The sequence below is a fragment of the Nuphar pumila genome, chromosome 2 (assembly GCF_984573655.1).
Source record: "Nuphar pumila chromosome 2, dmNupPumi1.hap1.1, whole genome shotgun sequence".
In the NCBI taxonomy this organism is placed as follows: domain Eukaryota; kingdom Viridiplantae; phylum Streptophyta; class Magnoliopsida; order Nymphaeales; family Nymphaeaceae; genus Nuphar; species Nuphar pumila.
The window spans coordinates 15,211,497-15,224,876 of record NC_143250.1 but is presented as its reverse complement, the minus strand read 5'-3'; the positions used below and the strand labels follow the sequence as shown (position 1 = coordinate 15,224,876).

The 13,380-nt window shown below is 36.2% G+C and overlaps 1 protein-coding gene across 2 annotated transcripts in view; it reads left to right on the top strand.

The window, feature by feature from the left end:
• The window catches only part of LOC149844851 (uncharacterized), a 106,241-nt gene that overhangs the window by 83,788 nt on the left and 9,073 nt on the right, over positions 1-13,380 (top strand). For both annotated transcript variants that reach the window (XM_089995326.1, XM_089995327.1), the window contains exons 10-13: positions 1,620-1,684; positions 1,768-1,834; positions 2,019-2,132; positions 8,672-8,745. In XM_089995326.1, the coding sequence (XP_089851452.1) occupies positions 1,620-1,684; positions 1,768-1,834; positions 2,019-2,132; positions 8,672-8,745 (320 nt within the window). The remainder of the gene's footprint in view (positions 1-1,619; positions 1,685-1,767; positions 1,835-2,018; positions 2,133-8,671; positions 8,746-13,380) is intronic.

Genomic DNA, 13,380 nt, shown 5'->3' with positions numbered 1-13,380 from the left:
CTTCATTGGCTAGTTCAAATTTAGCAAGATTTGAACATACCAAAACATCAACATTATTGATGAGCCACAACATGACTTTAGAATGGCCTGTCTTTCACTTTTTTCACTTTTTTTCAAAGTCCGCAACGACCTAGGTCTTATTGTCTCCTTGAAGATCAACTATCTTTCCATTCTCAATGTTAATGAGGATCAAATGAGGTTCCTTTTCAAAGCCAGCAACTAACCCCCATAAGTCTCTTCCATATATATGATGTTTAAGGAAGAAAGTTGTCAACTAACTTGTCCTCCATGGCCATGAGTGAGAGAGCTTAGAAGGATGAAGGATGAAGGATGAAGGATGAAGTAGCTTGATACAACACTCCAAACAATGGTCCTCGATCACCTCAAGTTGTTACTCAAACACGCTGATACAACAAGCACTTCAATCACGAACAAGCTTCCACAAAGGATCAAGAGCCTTGCCAAGGCTCTGATACCATGTAATGAAGCCAACCTTCAATATGAGGAATCACAATATGCTTATGGGCAAGCAATGCACTGAGGCACTCGGAATAGCACTTGAGCACACAGTCATAAAAAAAAAAATTTTATTGATGGGATAAAATGCATAAAACATGCATTGAATAACAAATGGGGGAGATCCCCTATATATACAAGTAGGCAACTAACTAGCTGTTAGACTAGTCTAATGACTGGAATTACTAGCCGTTAGACTAGTCCTAACGGCTAGTTATCCTCTAGCAAAAATAAAAATAAAACAAAAAATGATATTTACAAAAGAAAAAAGAAAAAAGAAAAAAGAAAAAAGAAAAATACAAAATTACATCAAAACCCTAAATGCATTCTACTGTATATATATATACATACATATATGTATATTTAACATTATCTTGACAGCTATTGGATGATAATATACTGTTCTATATTTTCCAATTATGTATCCAAACTTCCCTTTATCACAAGTGGCTTTCACATGCTTTCAAATTTAAAAGACCCGGCTGTTGTCTGCAATACAAATCCATGTACTTTATCGCAGATTTATATCTTTCACTAAATTGGTACCACCACTGAGTTTCCTGTTTCAGCCCTATTTTGTAAAGGTGTAAATAGCTACAGGCAAAATGAAAAGAGAGTATCATGTGTTTTCTCTTTTTCCTTCTTTTCTATCTCTCTATCCCAAGTCAATACTTTCTCTTCCTTATACTTCTTCGATTGCCACTAATTCTTCCGCAGTTTAGCAGCAAATCACTACCAAATGGATCCCTAATGGGCTCAACATAGCAGCCACCTAGACCTAAGTTATATGTCTGTTATTCTTGACATGATTGAACATGCAGATGAAGAGATGAAAATCTTAATCCTAATTATTTAAAGAAACATAGAGTTATTTAAATTGCCATATGTTCACTATCTGCTTTTTAAGATCTTGATGGTTCTTTAAGATTTTATGGCATTTATTTAAAGTCTTTTTGTGAATTTTTCAGTTATTTGTTTAAACTTTCCCATCTTGAAGCTTGATCATCTATGGTTTTGATTTTCTGTGCATTGTTGGACCCTTATTGGTATTCACCGTACATGCATCATGTGTTTAATTTGTCCTAGTTTCCAATGTTATTTAGCCCACCTAGCTGCTTAGTTCCTGGAGCTGGACTTGGAAGGCTGGCCTTGGAGATTTCCTGTCTTGGTATGTTACCCATTTGGAGGTTACTGCATATTCATGTTTTTTGGGTTTTTCAGACACTGGACGTAATAACTTTCTACTAACAGGTTTTATAAGCCAAGGGAATGAATTCTCCTACTACATGATGATCTGTTCAAGTTTTATTCTTAACCAGTAAGGAACCTTGATATTCCTTCTAATAATTCTGTGCTTCATGGTGGTAGATTTTCTTAATTGTGCATAAACCTGAAAAGGTTTCTTGTAACATGTACTTTGCATTTACATCTATCTACATGTATGTGTGTGTGTGTGTGTATGTGAAGCTTGACTGATTGGTGTTGGTTCCTGCTGGTTTAAGCACTCAGAGGACAAGGGAGTGGACAATCTATCCTTGCATTCATAGCAATTGCAACTCTCTTTCGGACAGTGACCAGCTTCGTCCTGTTGAATTCCCTGATATTCATCCTGCAAGGTATTTAGTAGGCTAGGCAATTCTTTGAGTTTAACTCCTAGTTTTAATTGCATATATTTAACTCCATAATATTGAATCATAATGTCAGAGAATATACTAAAATTTTGGGTAATGACATTTATTTTTAAATAATACAATTGCATTTTGCCAAACAGGCTTTAAAGTGGTTGCATTTAACCATATTATAAATTACCTATGTCACACGGACTCGGCTAAGGAGGTGCCGCACCCGAGTCGACACGCCCCGACACGGGTGCGGACTCGGGTGCGGCTTCGGACTCGGCCCGGACTTGGTCAACGCCGAGTCGGACTCGGTCAACGAGTCCAGGCCGAGTCTGTCCACATTTTGGACTCGGTCAACTTTGACCGAGTCCAAAAATGTCCCTAAAAAACCAATTTTTTTTATTTTTTATTTAAAAATATATATATAAAAACTGTGACAGTGCTGCAGTCACAGACTGTGACTGTGCTGCAATCACAGACTGCACAGTCTGTGCAGTGTGCACAGTGCACAGTCTGTGACTGTGTGACTGTGCACTGTCGCACAGTCACAGACTGTGACTGTGCACAGTCACAGACTGTGCTGTGGCATTTTGAAAATAAAATAAAATTATATATATATATATATATATATATATATATATATATATATATATATATATATATATATATATATTGCCGAGTCCCCGTGTCCAAAAATTTTAAAATTGTGCCGCACCCGTGTCGCACCCGCACCCGCACCCGCACCCATGTGACATAGTAAATTACATGTATTTGGTGGCATATACCAAATAATTATGGGAGTTTGTATGTCATTTTTCTTGTAGTTGATGTGCATGAATGTCCTGTTATTCTACAAAATCATTCTAGTATGACTCTGCTAATTCATTTTCTGAAATTTGGTATTTTGATGTTGTAATGCTAGATATACGAATACTCAAAGCAAACAATAATGATTGAATATCTTGCAGCTTTTCTGTACAAATTCTGCAACATCAAAACTTGATTTTCTCTAGTTGGACAATCAAGTACCATAGACTTTCACATATAAAAGAAGGCCCAAACATTTCTTTGGCGAACTGTTCAAATCTAGTACCAATTTCATTTTGTCACTTAATCTCCATGCAATTTGGGAAAAGTGCATGCACATATTAAGTTGCTCCCATGTTTTAAGGATTGTGTCTAGGGCACATGGTGCATAGGTCACGAAGCACGTTCTTGATCGAAGGATGAAGGCTGTCTCTGCAGTGGCATGAAATGACCCTATAATATTTTTCTCTCCTTTCCTACCTTATTGCACTGATGTCCATCCACTTTTTTCATCTCCATACTGTCAGCATTCTTGCTTCTAAGTTCGCCTTTGTGATCTCACTTAGTCTATTGAGTATGTTTAGGAAACAAGACAGGGAACAAAACAAAGTTATCCCTAAAAAAAGGAGAGTTACAAAGGTGTAAGCCAACAGGCTACCAAAGCAGAGGAAAAATGATCTGATCTCGGTGAGCTGGCTCCCTCTTGCATTCTCTTCTCCCACCTTAATTGCATAGACGTTCTTAATCCACCGGTTTTGTCTCTACACTCTCGTGATAGTATTTCTCTTGAGGTTATGAGCTCCATTGGGTTCATTTGGTATTGGCGGGAAACTTTACACAAAAAATGTTCGAGAATCTTGCTTTTCCTAAAACCTGGCAAGCAACTTTTACTAGATAAAAGTTTTCAAAAAACATGTGAACCCTGTGCTGTTTTTCTGGCTAAAATTGTCATACCCAAGTGGTTTGGCTTTTCATGTATATTGGGTGCTTTCACTTAAGCTGTACAACTGTGATTCACATAATAATGTCTTTTTTTTCGGCTTTATCCGACTTCACCCAAATCAATGGTATGGATGAGCTCCCTTGGGTTTATTTAGTATTGTGGCAAAACTTTACTCAAAAAATGTACAAAAATCTTGCTTTTCCTAAAACCTGGCAAGCAACTTTTACTAGATGAAAGTTTTAAAAAACATGTGGATCCCATGCTGTTTTTGTAGCTACAATTGTCATACGTGGTTTTTTTTTTTTTTCTTGGATTGCACGCATATTGGGTGCTTTCACTTGAGCTGTACAAGAGTGTGATTCGCATAAAAATGCCTTTTTCGGCTTTATTCACCCAAATCAATGGTATGGATTGTTAAGTTGTATGTATTTCTTGTGTATCTACACCATAGTCACCTGTATCGTTAAAGGTAATTTCTCGGCGAGGGTATTTCTTGGAGAGATTTTCAAAAGTTGATAAATCTCAGAAATATCTCGAGAAAATCTTGAGAGTTTAAACAATTGAAAAAAATATAAATAACAACAAAAAACCTATGAAAATAATAAGTTTTGTATTAGTTTTCTTTCAAAAATATAAAGAAACATGTTTTAAAGGTTTCAAAATATAAAAGAAACAAAAAAATAGGAAATGCAAACTTAGTTCTTTTTAGAAAACTCACGATATTTTCTATTTGCAGATATTTTGAAAATATTGCGATACATTCCCAATATTATCGGCAACCTTGAAATTGATGATAATATCACAATATTTTAAAAGTATCGGCAAAATCGGTGACTATGGTATACACACACACACACACACACACACACACACACACACACACACACACACACACACATATATATATATATATATATATATATAATAGGTAATACCCATTAGGGGTATAAGAGTATTTTTGCCATTTCACTGCATGTAATTAGTTGTGTGCACTTTAGGGTTTTTTTACTCTATATTTTTATCTTTTTATGAAGGGCATTATAGTCTTTATAATTCCCTTGACACAAAGTGCTGTTGGGCGAGCTCTCAGTGGCTATATTTCTAGCCGTTGGGAGTACTCCCAATGGCTCTTTGTGGTTCCTTTTATGTATAAATAGGGAATGACTCCCCTCTTGTTTGTAATGCTTGTCTCAAGCAACAATCTTCAATAATATCTATATTTTTTACTCTTTGTCTCTTGCCCATTTGTGGGTTGTGCTTGTGTGCTTGTATTTGACCCATAAGTGGTCCTCGTTTTTTCACACTTTTATGTGTTTGTAAAGCCCATAAGAGGCTCTTTGTTATTCTTTTTTGTATTTGATTATATGGGATCAGAGCGAGAGGTGTCGTTGAAATGAAGGAGCATTCATCTCAAAGTGTGTAAAGGAGGAACAAGTGATTATGAACTTCATTACCTCAGAAATCTCGTCATCATCACCCTTTTCCACCTCTAAATAAATCTTTTTTCTATCGCTTCTTTTTTCTTTGTGTGATGGCCGAAAAAGTAGTTACGGTTGTTCCCATCAAATTTGATGGAAAAAACTATAACACGTGGGCTACCGTCATCAAAAGGATTTTGATTGGCAAGGATTTGTGAGAATATGTTGATGGTTCCTTACCGGAACCTCAACCTATTCTCACCGAATCTATTTATGGGGAAGATGAAGTAATTACAGAAGAAACTCTCAAAGGCAATGAGAGAAAAAATGCTCTTTTGGAATACAAAAAAGCCTTTAAAGCATGGGAAGTTGGACATACCAGGGTTTTATCCCTATTTATGGGAAGTATGTATGAAGAACCTTGTGAGAATATTTTAGAGTTTCAAAGAGCCGATGAAGCGTGGGTTTTTATCAAACAAACCTACACTCAAAATGATGACACCCATAAATGGGAGTTGCAAGATAAGATACACAATTGTAAACAAAGAAATAAAAGTGTAACTCAAGAGACTATGGGATCAAATAGCTAAAATGGAGCCTATTTGGGATACTCCTAATGATGTTCGTCAAAGGAAAAATTAAATACTTGGTGAGCAATTTTTTCAATTCATGAGAGGGCTTAGGCCCGAGTTTGAACATGTGCGGGGTTCTATTATCCACCACAAGAAAGATGAAGTTTCACCTATACATGGGATTTTAATCCAAGTTTGCATGGAAGAAACTAGGATAAAATCTTTGGCTGAATCTAAGGAGCCTAAAGACAACGTGTTGGCAGTTTCTAGACCCGGTGCATTCCTAAAAAAATAGGATAATATATAAGATCAGTTGATTATTCCTAAAGATACTTTTTGTCTCAATGTAAAAAAATGAATATTGTTTTGTGGCATCAAAGACTAGGACATCCTAGCATTTCTATGTTATCCAACGTATCTCATTTGAGAAAAAATTGTAATAAAAAAAATCAATGTTCTCATTGTATTCTTGGGAAAATGAAAGTCATTCCTTATCAAGAGAGAACTTTTTTTGCTTTTAAACCACTTTAACTAATATAGTGGGATGTTTGGGTTCCTGCTCCTGTTGCCTCTAAAGGAGGATTTACTTATGTGATTTTTGTGAAACTTTCAAAATCTTTCATAACTTTGTTAGAAATCTCCTTAAAACCAATATTTCTATATTTCATTTTGATTCAGGTGGAGAATATATGTCAAATGACTTAAAAATTTGTTAGAAAATCACGACATTTTGCATCAAAGATCTTGTAGACACGCCTCTACAAAATGGTTTGGCCGAAAAGAAACACAGACATATAGTTGAAACCAGGGTTATCAGAAGAGCCATAGGGCATGGGGAAGCACGTTTCGGAAGCGCAAAACATGGCACTTTTGAAACGTGCTAGGAAGCGCTAAAAAAAATTACTTAAGAAGCATGGCCGATCTGAGACTGAGTCCCGAATGCCCACCACATATATATTTATTTATTTATATATGTCCACTGTGTTACATTACTTAAGAAGCTTCAAATTCAAAACCCCTAACGAGAAATAATTGATATTCTAACAACAAAAATTACCATACAAATTTCTGCGAACAAAATTAAATTTGCACCATACTACCCCTGATTTTTTATGAGTTTGATAGTTTACACGGTTTTGTGAAAGTTTTAAACTAGCCTATGAAAGCTACTTCACTAGAATCCAGTCCATTTCTTGAAATTCTTATTGTTTTGATGGTCTGGTTTTTGAGTCCCAATTTATTATTTACTTACCTATATCAAGCAGTTTATCAGCCTCTTTATGAACTCTCACAACTTTCTAAGAACTCGTTTTATACCAGTTTCTTTTTTGATAGGCAAGCTGGGGGATAACCCAATCAGGATTTGAACTCATACCCTCAGTTATGATGGTGCGGCTTAACCATCCAGCTATCTCATTTGAATTTCCTTTTAATCAACAATTTGAATGAGCTGTTAATGTTGCTATGACTTAGAGTCTTGGTCAAAGTGTTCTCAACAATTAGTAGCAACAAACTATCTAATCCTAATGAAACTGGTCACATGCATTTAATAATTAATTAAAGTGTAAACGCTAGCCTGATCATGAGAGCCCATGTTTCCTGCATGCTATGCCACATGGATATGACTGAGGACACTGGGATGTGGCCATTTTTATGAAGTTTTCAGTATGACTAGTATATAACAAGACACGATATGGGGACCCAAATGGAGTATCCATGTGACATAGCCTATATGTCATGCAACACAAAATTTAGACTGCTAAAGTCGTTCCAGCATAACATCTTTGATACAAACCAAAATTAAGAACAGTGGCATATATTTCATTTACCTAGAGAAGAGAATCCATTATAATTGGGCATGATGAGGTTAAGATGTAGCCTGCATTATTAACTTTTCTTAAGCTTGTCTCTGTTTTTCTTTTTTCTCAAATAGCATAGGCTAAAAAATTGTTAAAAGTCTCGGAGGTGTCAGGATTGCTTGACTTATTTTTTGAGATTTAAGCCTGTTATGGATGTGTTGTGGAGCTGTTTTACTTGTTTCATTGGAGAAACCACTTTGTTGGCTATACACACTCTTCTATTTATGTTATCATGTGGATGTCTCTTCTTATTTATTGCATGAATTTCAGTCATGGTGTCGAATCTGATTATTCTAGTAACACTAGATATGGACTGTGTAAATCCAATCTATTGCTTGGTATGCCCCTGGTTTGACAAGGTCTAACATTTGATTGTATAATTTAACCAAATATCTGTTACCTGAAATTGGTACTTAGATACAAACCAAAATTAAGAACAGTGGCATATATTTCATTTACCTAGAGAAGAGAATCCATTATAATTGGGCATGATGAGGTTAAGATGTAGCCTGCATTATTAACTTTTCTTAAGCTTGTCTCTGTTTTTCTTTTTTCTCAAATAGCATAGGCTAAAAAATTGTTAAAAGTCTCGGAGGTGTCAGGATTGCTTGACTTATTTTTTGAGATTTAAGCCTGTTATGGATGTGCTGTGGAGCTGTTTTACTTGTTTCATTGGAGAAACCACTTTGTTGGCTATACACACTCTTCTATTTATGTTATCATGTGGATGTCTCTTCTTATTTATTGCATGAATTTCAGTCATGGTGTCGAATCTGATTATTCTAGTAACACTAGATATGGACTGTGTAAATCCAATCTATTGCTTGGTATGCCCCTGGTTTGACAAGGTCTAACATTTGATTGTATAATTTAACCAAATATCTGTTACCTGGTTTGACAAGGTCATCTATTTGTCTTCTGTGGTTTTTGTGAACAGTGCAGAAATTACTGAAGGCTTTTCCATGTGTGCTGGAGACTTTGTTGAGGTCTACAATGATCCTAGCCAGGAAGGTATGGCTGTAAACTCTACTTAAGACATCTGCTTGCTGTACTGTTTCCATGTTTATGTATCTCACGGCCAAGTATGATTGAAAGAATGTGCTGCTTTTTTAACTACCATCTAGATGTTAAAATGTAATTCAAAATCATCATTGTATACATATATATATATATATATTTATATATATATAGAGAGATACATACACATATATGTATGTATACGTATCTCTTTATATATATATATATATATATATATATATATATATATATATATATATATTTCATTCATAATACCCGAAAAGGGTATTTCTGTAATTTCACCTTTTGCGCATATTCTCCTTGGAATATTGCTTGTATTTTCTTTTTCTTTTTTATTTTCTTTATTCTTCCTTTTTCTTTATTAATATTGGAAATCACACCACCTTGGGGGCCTCCCAATAGAATCATTGGGACCCAACAAGAGTGCAATTTATATTGCCAAGAATCACACTTTTCATGAGCGAACAAAACACATAGAGATGGACTGCCACTATGTCAGGGAAGAATACTTGAAGAAGGTCATTGATCTACCATACGTAACGTCTGAATATCAACTGACAGACTTCTTTACTAAGGCACTTTGTTCGCCCATATTTCACTTCCTTCTTGGCAAACTTGCAGTTATCAAACTGTAAGTTTGAGGGGGAGGTGTTAAAATGTAATTCAAAATCATCATTATATATATATATATATATATATATATATATATATATATATATATAGAGAGAGAGAGAGAGAGAGAGAGAGAGAGAGAGAGAGAGAGATACATATATGTATGTATACATATCTCTTTATATATATATATATATCATTCATAATACCCGAAAAGGGTATTTCTGTAATTTAACCTTTTGCGCATATTCCCCTTGGAATATTGCTTGTATTTTCTTTTTCTTTTTTTCTTTTCTTTATTCTTCCTTTTTCTTTTTTAATATTGGAAATCGCACCACCTTCGGGGCCTCCCAATAGAGTCGTTGGGGGCTCCCCAATGACTCCTTTGGGAGCCCCCCATGTGGCTCCTCTTGCATGTATAAATAGGGGTGTTCTCCCCTTGTATTTCCTAAGCTTGAGAGTCTCAAGCATTCTCCTTTTTATTGATTCACATGCCTTAGTGCATGTTTGCTATTTTTATGCATTTGTGTGTAGTTATTCAAGTGTTGTGTGAGTGCCTTCGTGCACATCTTTTGTAAAGTATTTGTGCTTGTATACGTATTGTCTTTTCGTAGACATTTTCACATGGTATCAAAGCCAAGTTGGTGATAGAGGATCGTGAGATTCTTCGTTTTTCGAGTGCCTTCGGTGTTTTGAAGATTGAAGTGGTAGATCTTACTTCTCCAATATTTTAGAAGAACCTTGTGCAAGTAAGACTTAAAGTTTTTTTTGGTACGCATTTCTCCCTTTATCTTTACTCTTTAATGGGCGAAAAAGAGTTCTCCTTTGCTCTCAGCTTTAAACTAAATGGCTCCAACTATCATGTTTGGGCCGGAAACATGGAGGCTCACATAAAAGGGAAGGGTTTATGGGGTTATGTGCAAGGCATAATCCCGGAACCTGAACCGAAAATTACTATTGTTAAAGATGGAGAAATCAAGGTTCTTGAAGGGGATGAAAGAACTAAAGCACTTGAGGATTATTCCAAGAAACATGACGAATGAGAAATGAAGAATTTTAAGATTCTTTCTTGGATTTTTTCGTGGGTTGAAACCAAGATTAATGCCAATATTATTAAGTTCAAGAAAGCTTCGGAAGCATGGCATTATCTTGAAAAAATGTATACCTCAAGGGATCTTTCCCATAAATACTACCTTCAAAAGAAAGCTCTTACTCTTCAACAAGGCGACATAACTATTAGAGAATATTTCATCAACCTTTATTCTATTTGGGATGAGCTTGCTATGCTCGAACCAAAATGCAGTGGAGAAGCAATTGAACTCCGTCACAAACAACTTGAAGAAGACCGTTTTTTCAACCTTTTGAATGGGCTAAGGCCCGAATTTGAGCAAATAAGGTCGTCTCTTTTATCCTCATTTACTCCTCCCTCTCTTGAGGATGTTCTCACCAAATTAAGTGGTGAAGAGACCCGTATGGGTATAAGTAAACAAGGATCAAATGTACTTGTCATTCCTTCTAATTATAAAGAAAATGATATGGTCAATGCCGTATCAAGACCCGGAAACAATGTAAAAGCCTATCGTCCTCCTCACTTCAAAACTCAAAATCAGGGAGGAAATAGTGGGCAAGGGGGAAAGAAGGGCTATAGCAAATTTTTTTGTCATTTTTGTAAAGAACCGGGGCATATCAAACCTATATGCCCCCAATGGAAGAGACTCCTAGCCATGGCCACCACCGGTATACCGCAAAAGGAGGCATCTTCAAGTGAATCTCTTTCACTAAATCAAATAGTGGAAGCTCTTCAACCTCTCCTCAAGGGAGCTACCTCCGGTGCTGCCGTATCTACTTCTTCCTCTCCATGTAAAGTTTCTTGGCTTTTGGACTCCGGTACATCTTTTCATATGTCCCCTAACATATATTCTCTTTTCGATTATTCAAAAAATATTTCACTTTTTTTTGTTTTCACTGCGGATGGAACCTCTCTTGAAATTAAAGGCATAGAAAATTTTAAAACTCAAGATTTCTTTATTCCAAAAATCAGATTTATACCTAAACTTTACTTGAGCCTTCTCTCTGTTTCTCAACTCTCGGACCATGGTTGCGATATTAAATTTTCTTTTGATAAATGTTCAATACAGGATCGTCGGTTCGGGAAACTGATTGGGGAAGACTTTAGGAAGGGAGACTTATACTATATGGACTTTCTTCAAATTCCATTTTTTTTTGTAATGTTGCCCGACACAAATATGTAAATGTGTGGCACAAAAGACTTGGTCATCCTAATATCATCAAGTTGTCTTATTTACATTTTGCAAAAGATCTCTGTAAAAGTTCATTTTCATGTAATGATTGTATTCTCGGGAAAATGTAAAGTTTACCTTTTGAGCAAAAAACTATGTTCTCTTCCAAACCTTTCGAAATTGTTCATTCAGATGTTTGGGGATCTGCACTAGTTGTTTCAAAAGGAGGTTTTTCTTACTATGTAATCTTTGTGGATGATTTTTCTAGATATTTGTTGAGAGTTTGAATCTGTTGTCAAGATTGTTTGCACACTGATAATGCTCTTGAGTTTAAATCAAAAGTTCTGTTACAATTTTACCAAGATCATGGCATTCAACCCCAAACTACATGTGCCTATTCATCTTAACAAAATGGGGTGGCTGAGCGAAAACATCGGCACCTGCTTGATGTTGCTCGGACCCTTATGATTCAATCCAACGTTCCTGCGCTATATTGGGGTGATGCGATTACCACTGCTTGTTATCTGATCAACCGCATGCCTTCATCTTCTGTGGGTGATCAAATTCCATTACATGTCCTAAAACCTAATGCCTCACTCTTCTCTTTTTCGCCAAAAATATTTGGATGTGTTTGTTTTGTACACAAACTTGGCCCTGACCGTGATAAATTAGCTGTTCAAGCTACAAAATGCATATTTATAGGTTATCCAAAAAATCAAAAGGGATATCGATGTTATGATCCTATTTCTCGCCGAGAGTATGTCAGTGCGGATGTATCTTTCTTGGAATCCACTCCATATTACTCTAGTATCGGTTCCCCGCTGCAGGTTGATCCAGGTGAGTCTTTTCCATTACCTATACCTCCTTTTCCTTTGGAATTTGTGCCCTCATTACCGAACCAAACTTCATCCTCTTCAAGATTTAATAATCCTCCATTGGTATATGTGCGTAGAGCTCCACCTCCGCAAGTGCCTTCATCTTCTTCTTCTCCTGAGGTAAGTACTACTGACAATAGTGATCTTCATGATGATGATAACAGGCCTATTGCTCTACGCAAGGGGACACGACAATGTACCTTATATCCCATATCTCATTTTGTCTCCGATGCCAGAATTGGAAATCAGATGAAAACTTTTATTTCAGCCTTATCTGCTGAAACTATTTCTCTGAACTATCAACAGGCAGAGCTTGATAATCGCTGGAAGCTGGCTATGCAAGAAGAAATGGATGCTTTAGTGTCTCATCATACATGGGATCTAGTTGATTCCCCAGTAGATGCTGACATTGTTGGATGCAAATGGGTATATACAATAAAGTACAAATCGGATGGTTCTATTGAAAGGTACAAGGCCGGATTAGTAGCAAAAGGGTATACTCAGACATATGATATTGATTTCTTTGAAACCTTTTCTCCTGTTGCACGGATGAGTACCATTCGTCTTGTTCTCTCAGTAGCTGTTAAGCATAGTTGGAGCTTGTGCCAATTAGATGTGAAAAATGCATTTCTATATGGAGATCTATCTGAGACTGTTTACATGCAACAACCTAGAAGGTGTGTAGATTGAGAAATGCGATTTATGGCTTGAAACAAAGTCCACGTGCATGGTTTCAAAAGTTGTTTGAAGTGATGTCACGCTTTGGCTTTAATAGGTCAGCGTCAGATCATACACTATTTATCAAGAAAACTAACTCAGGCATAGTTGTTATGGTCAGTGTTGTGAGAGGCTTACGCCTCAGTACCTGAAGCATACGCCTC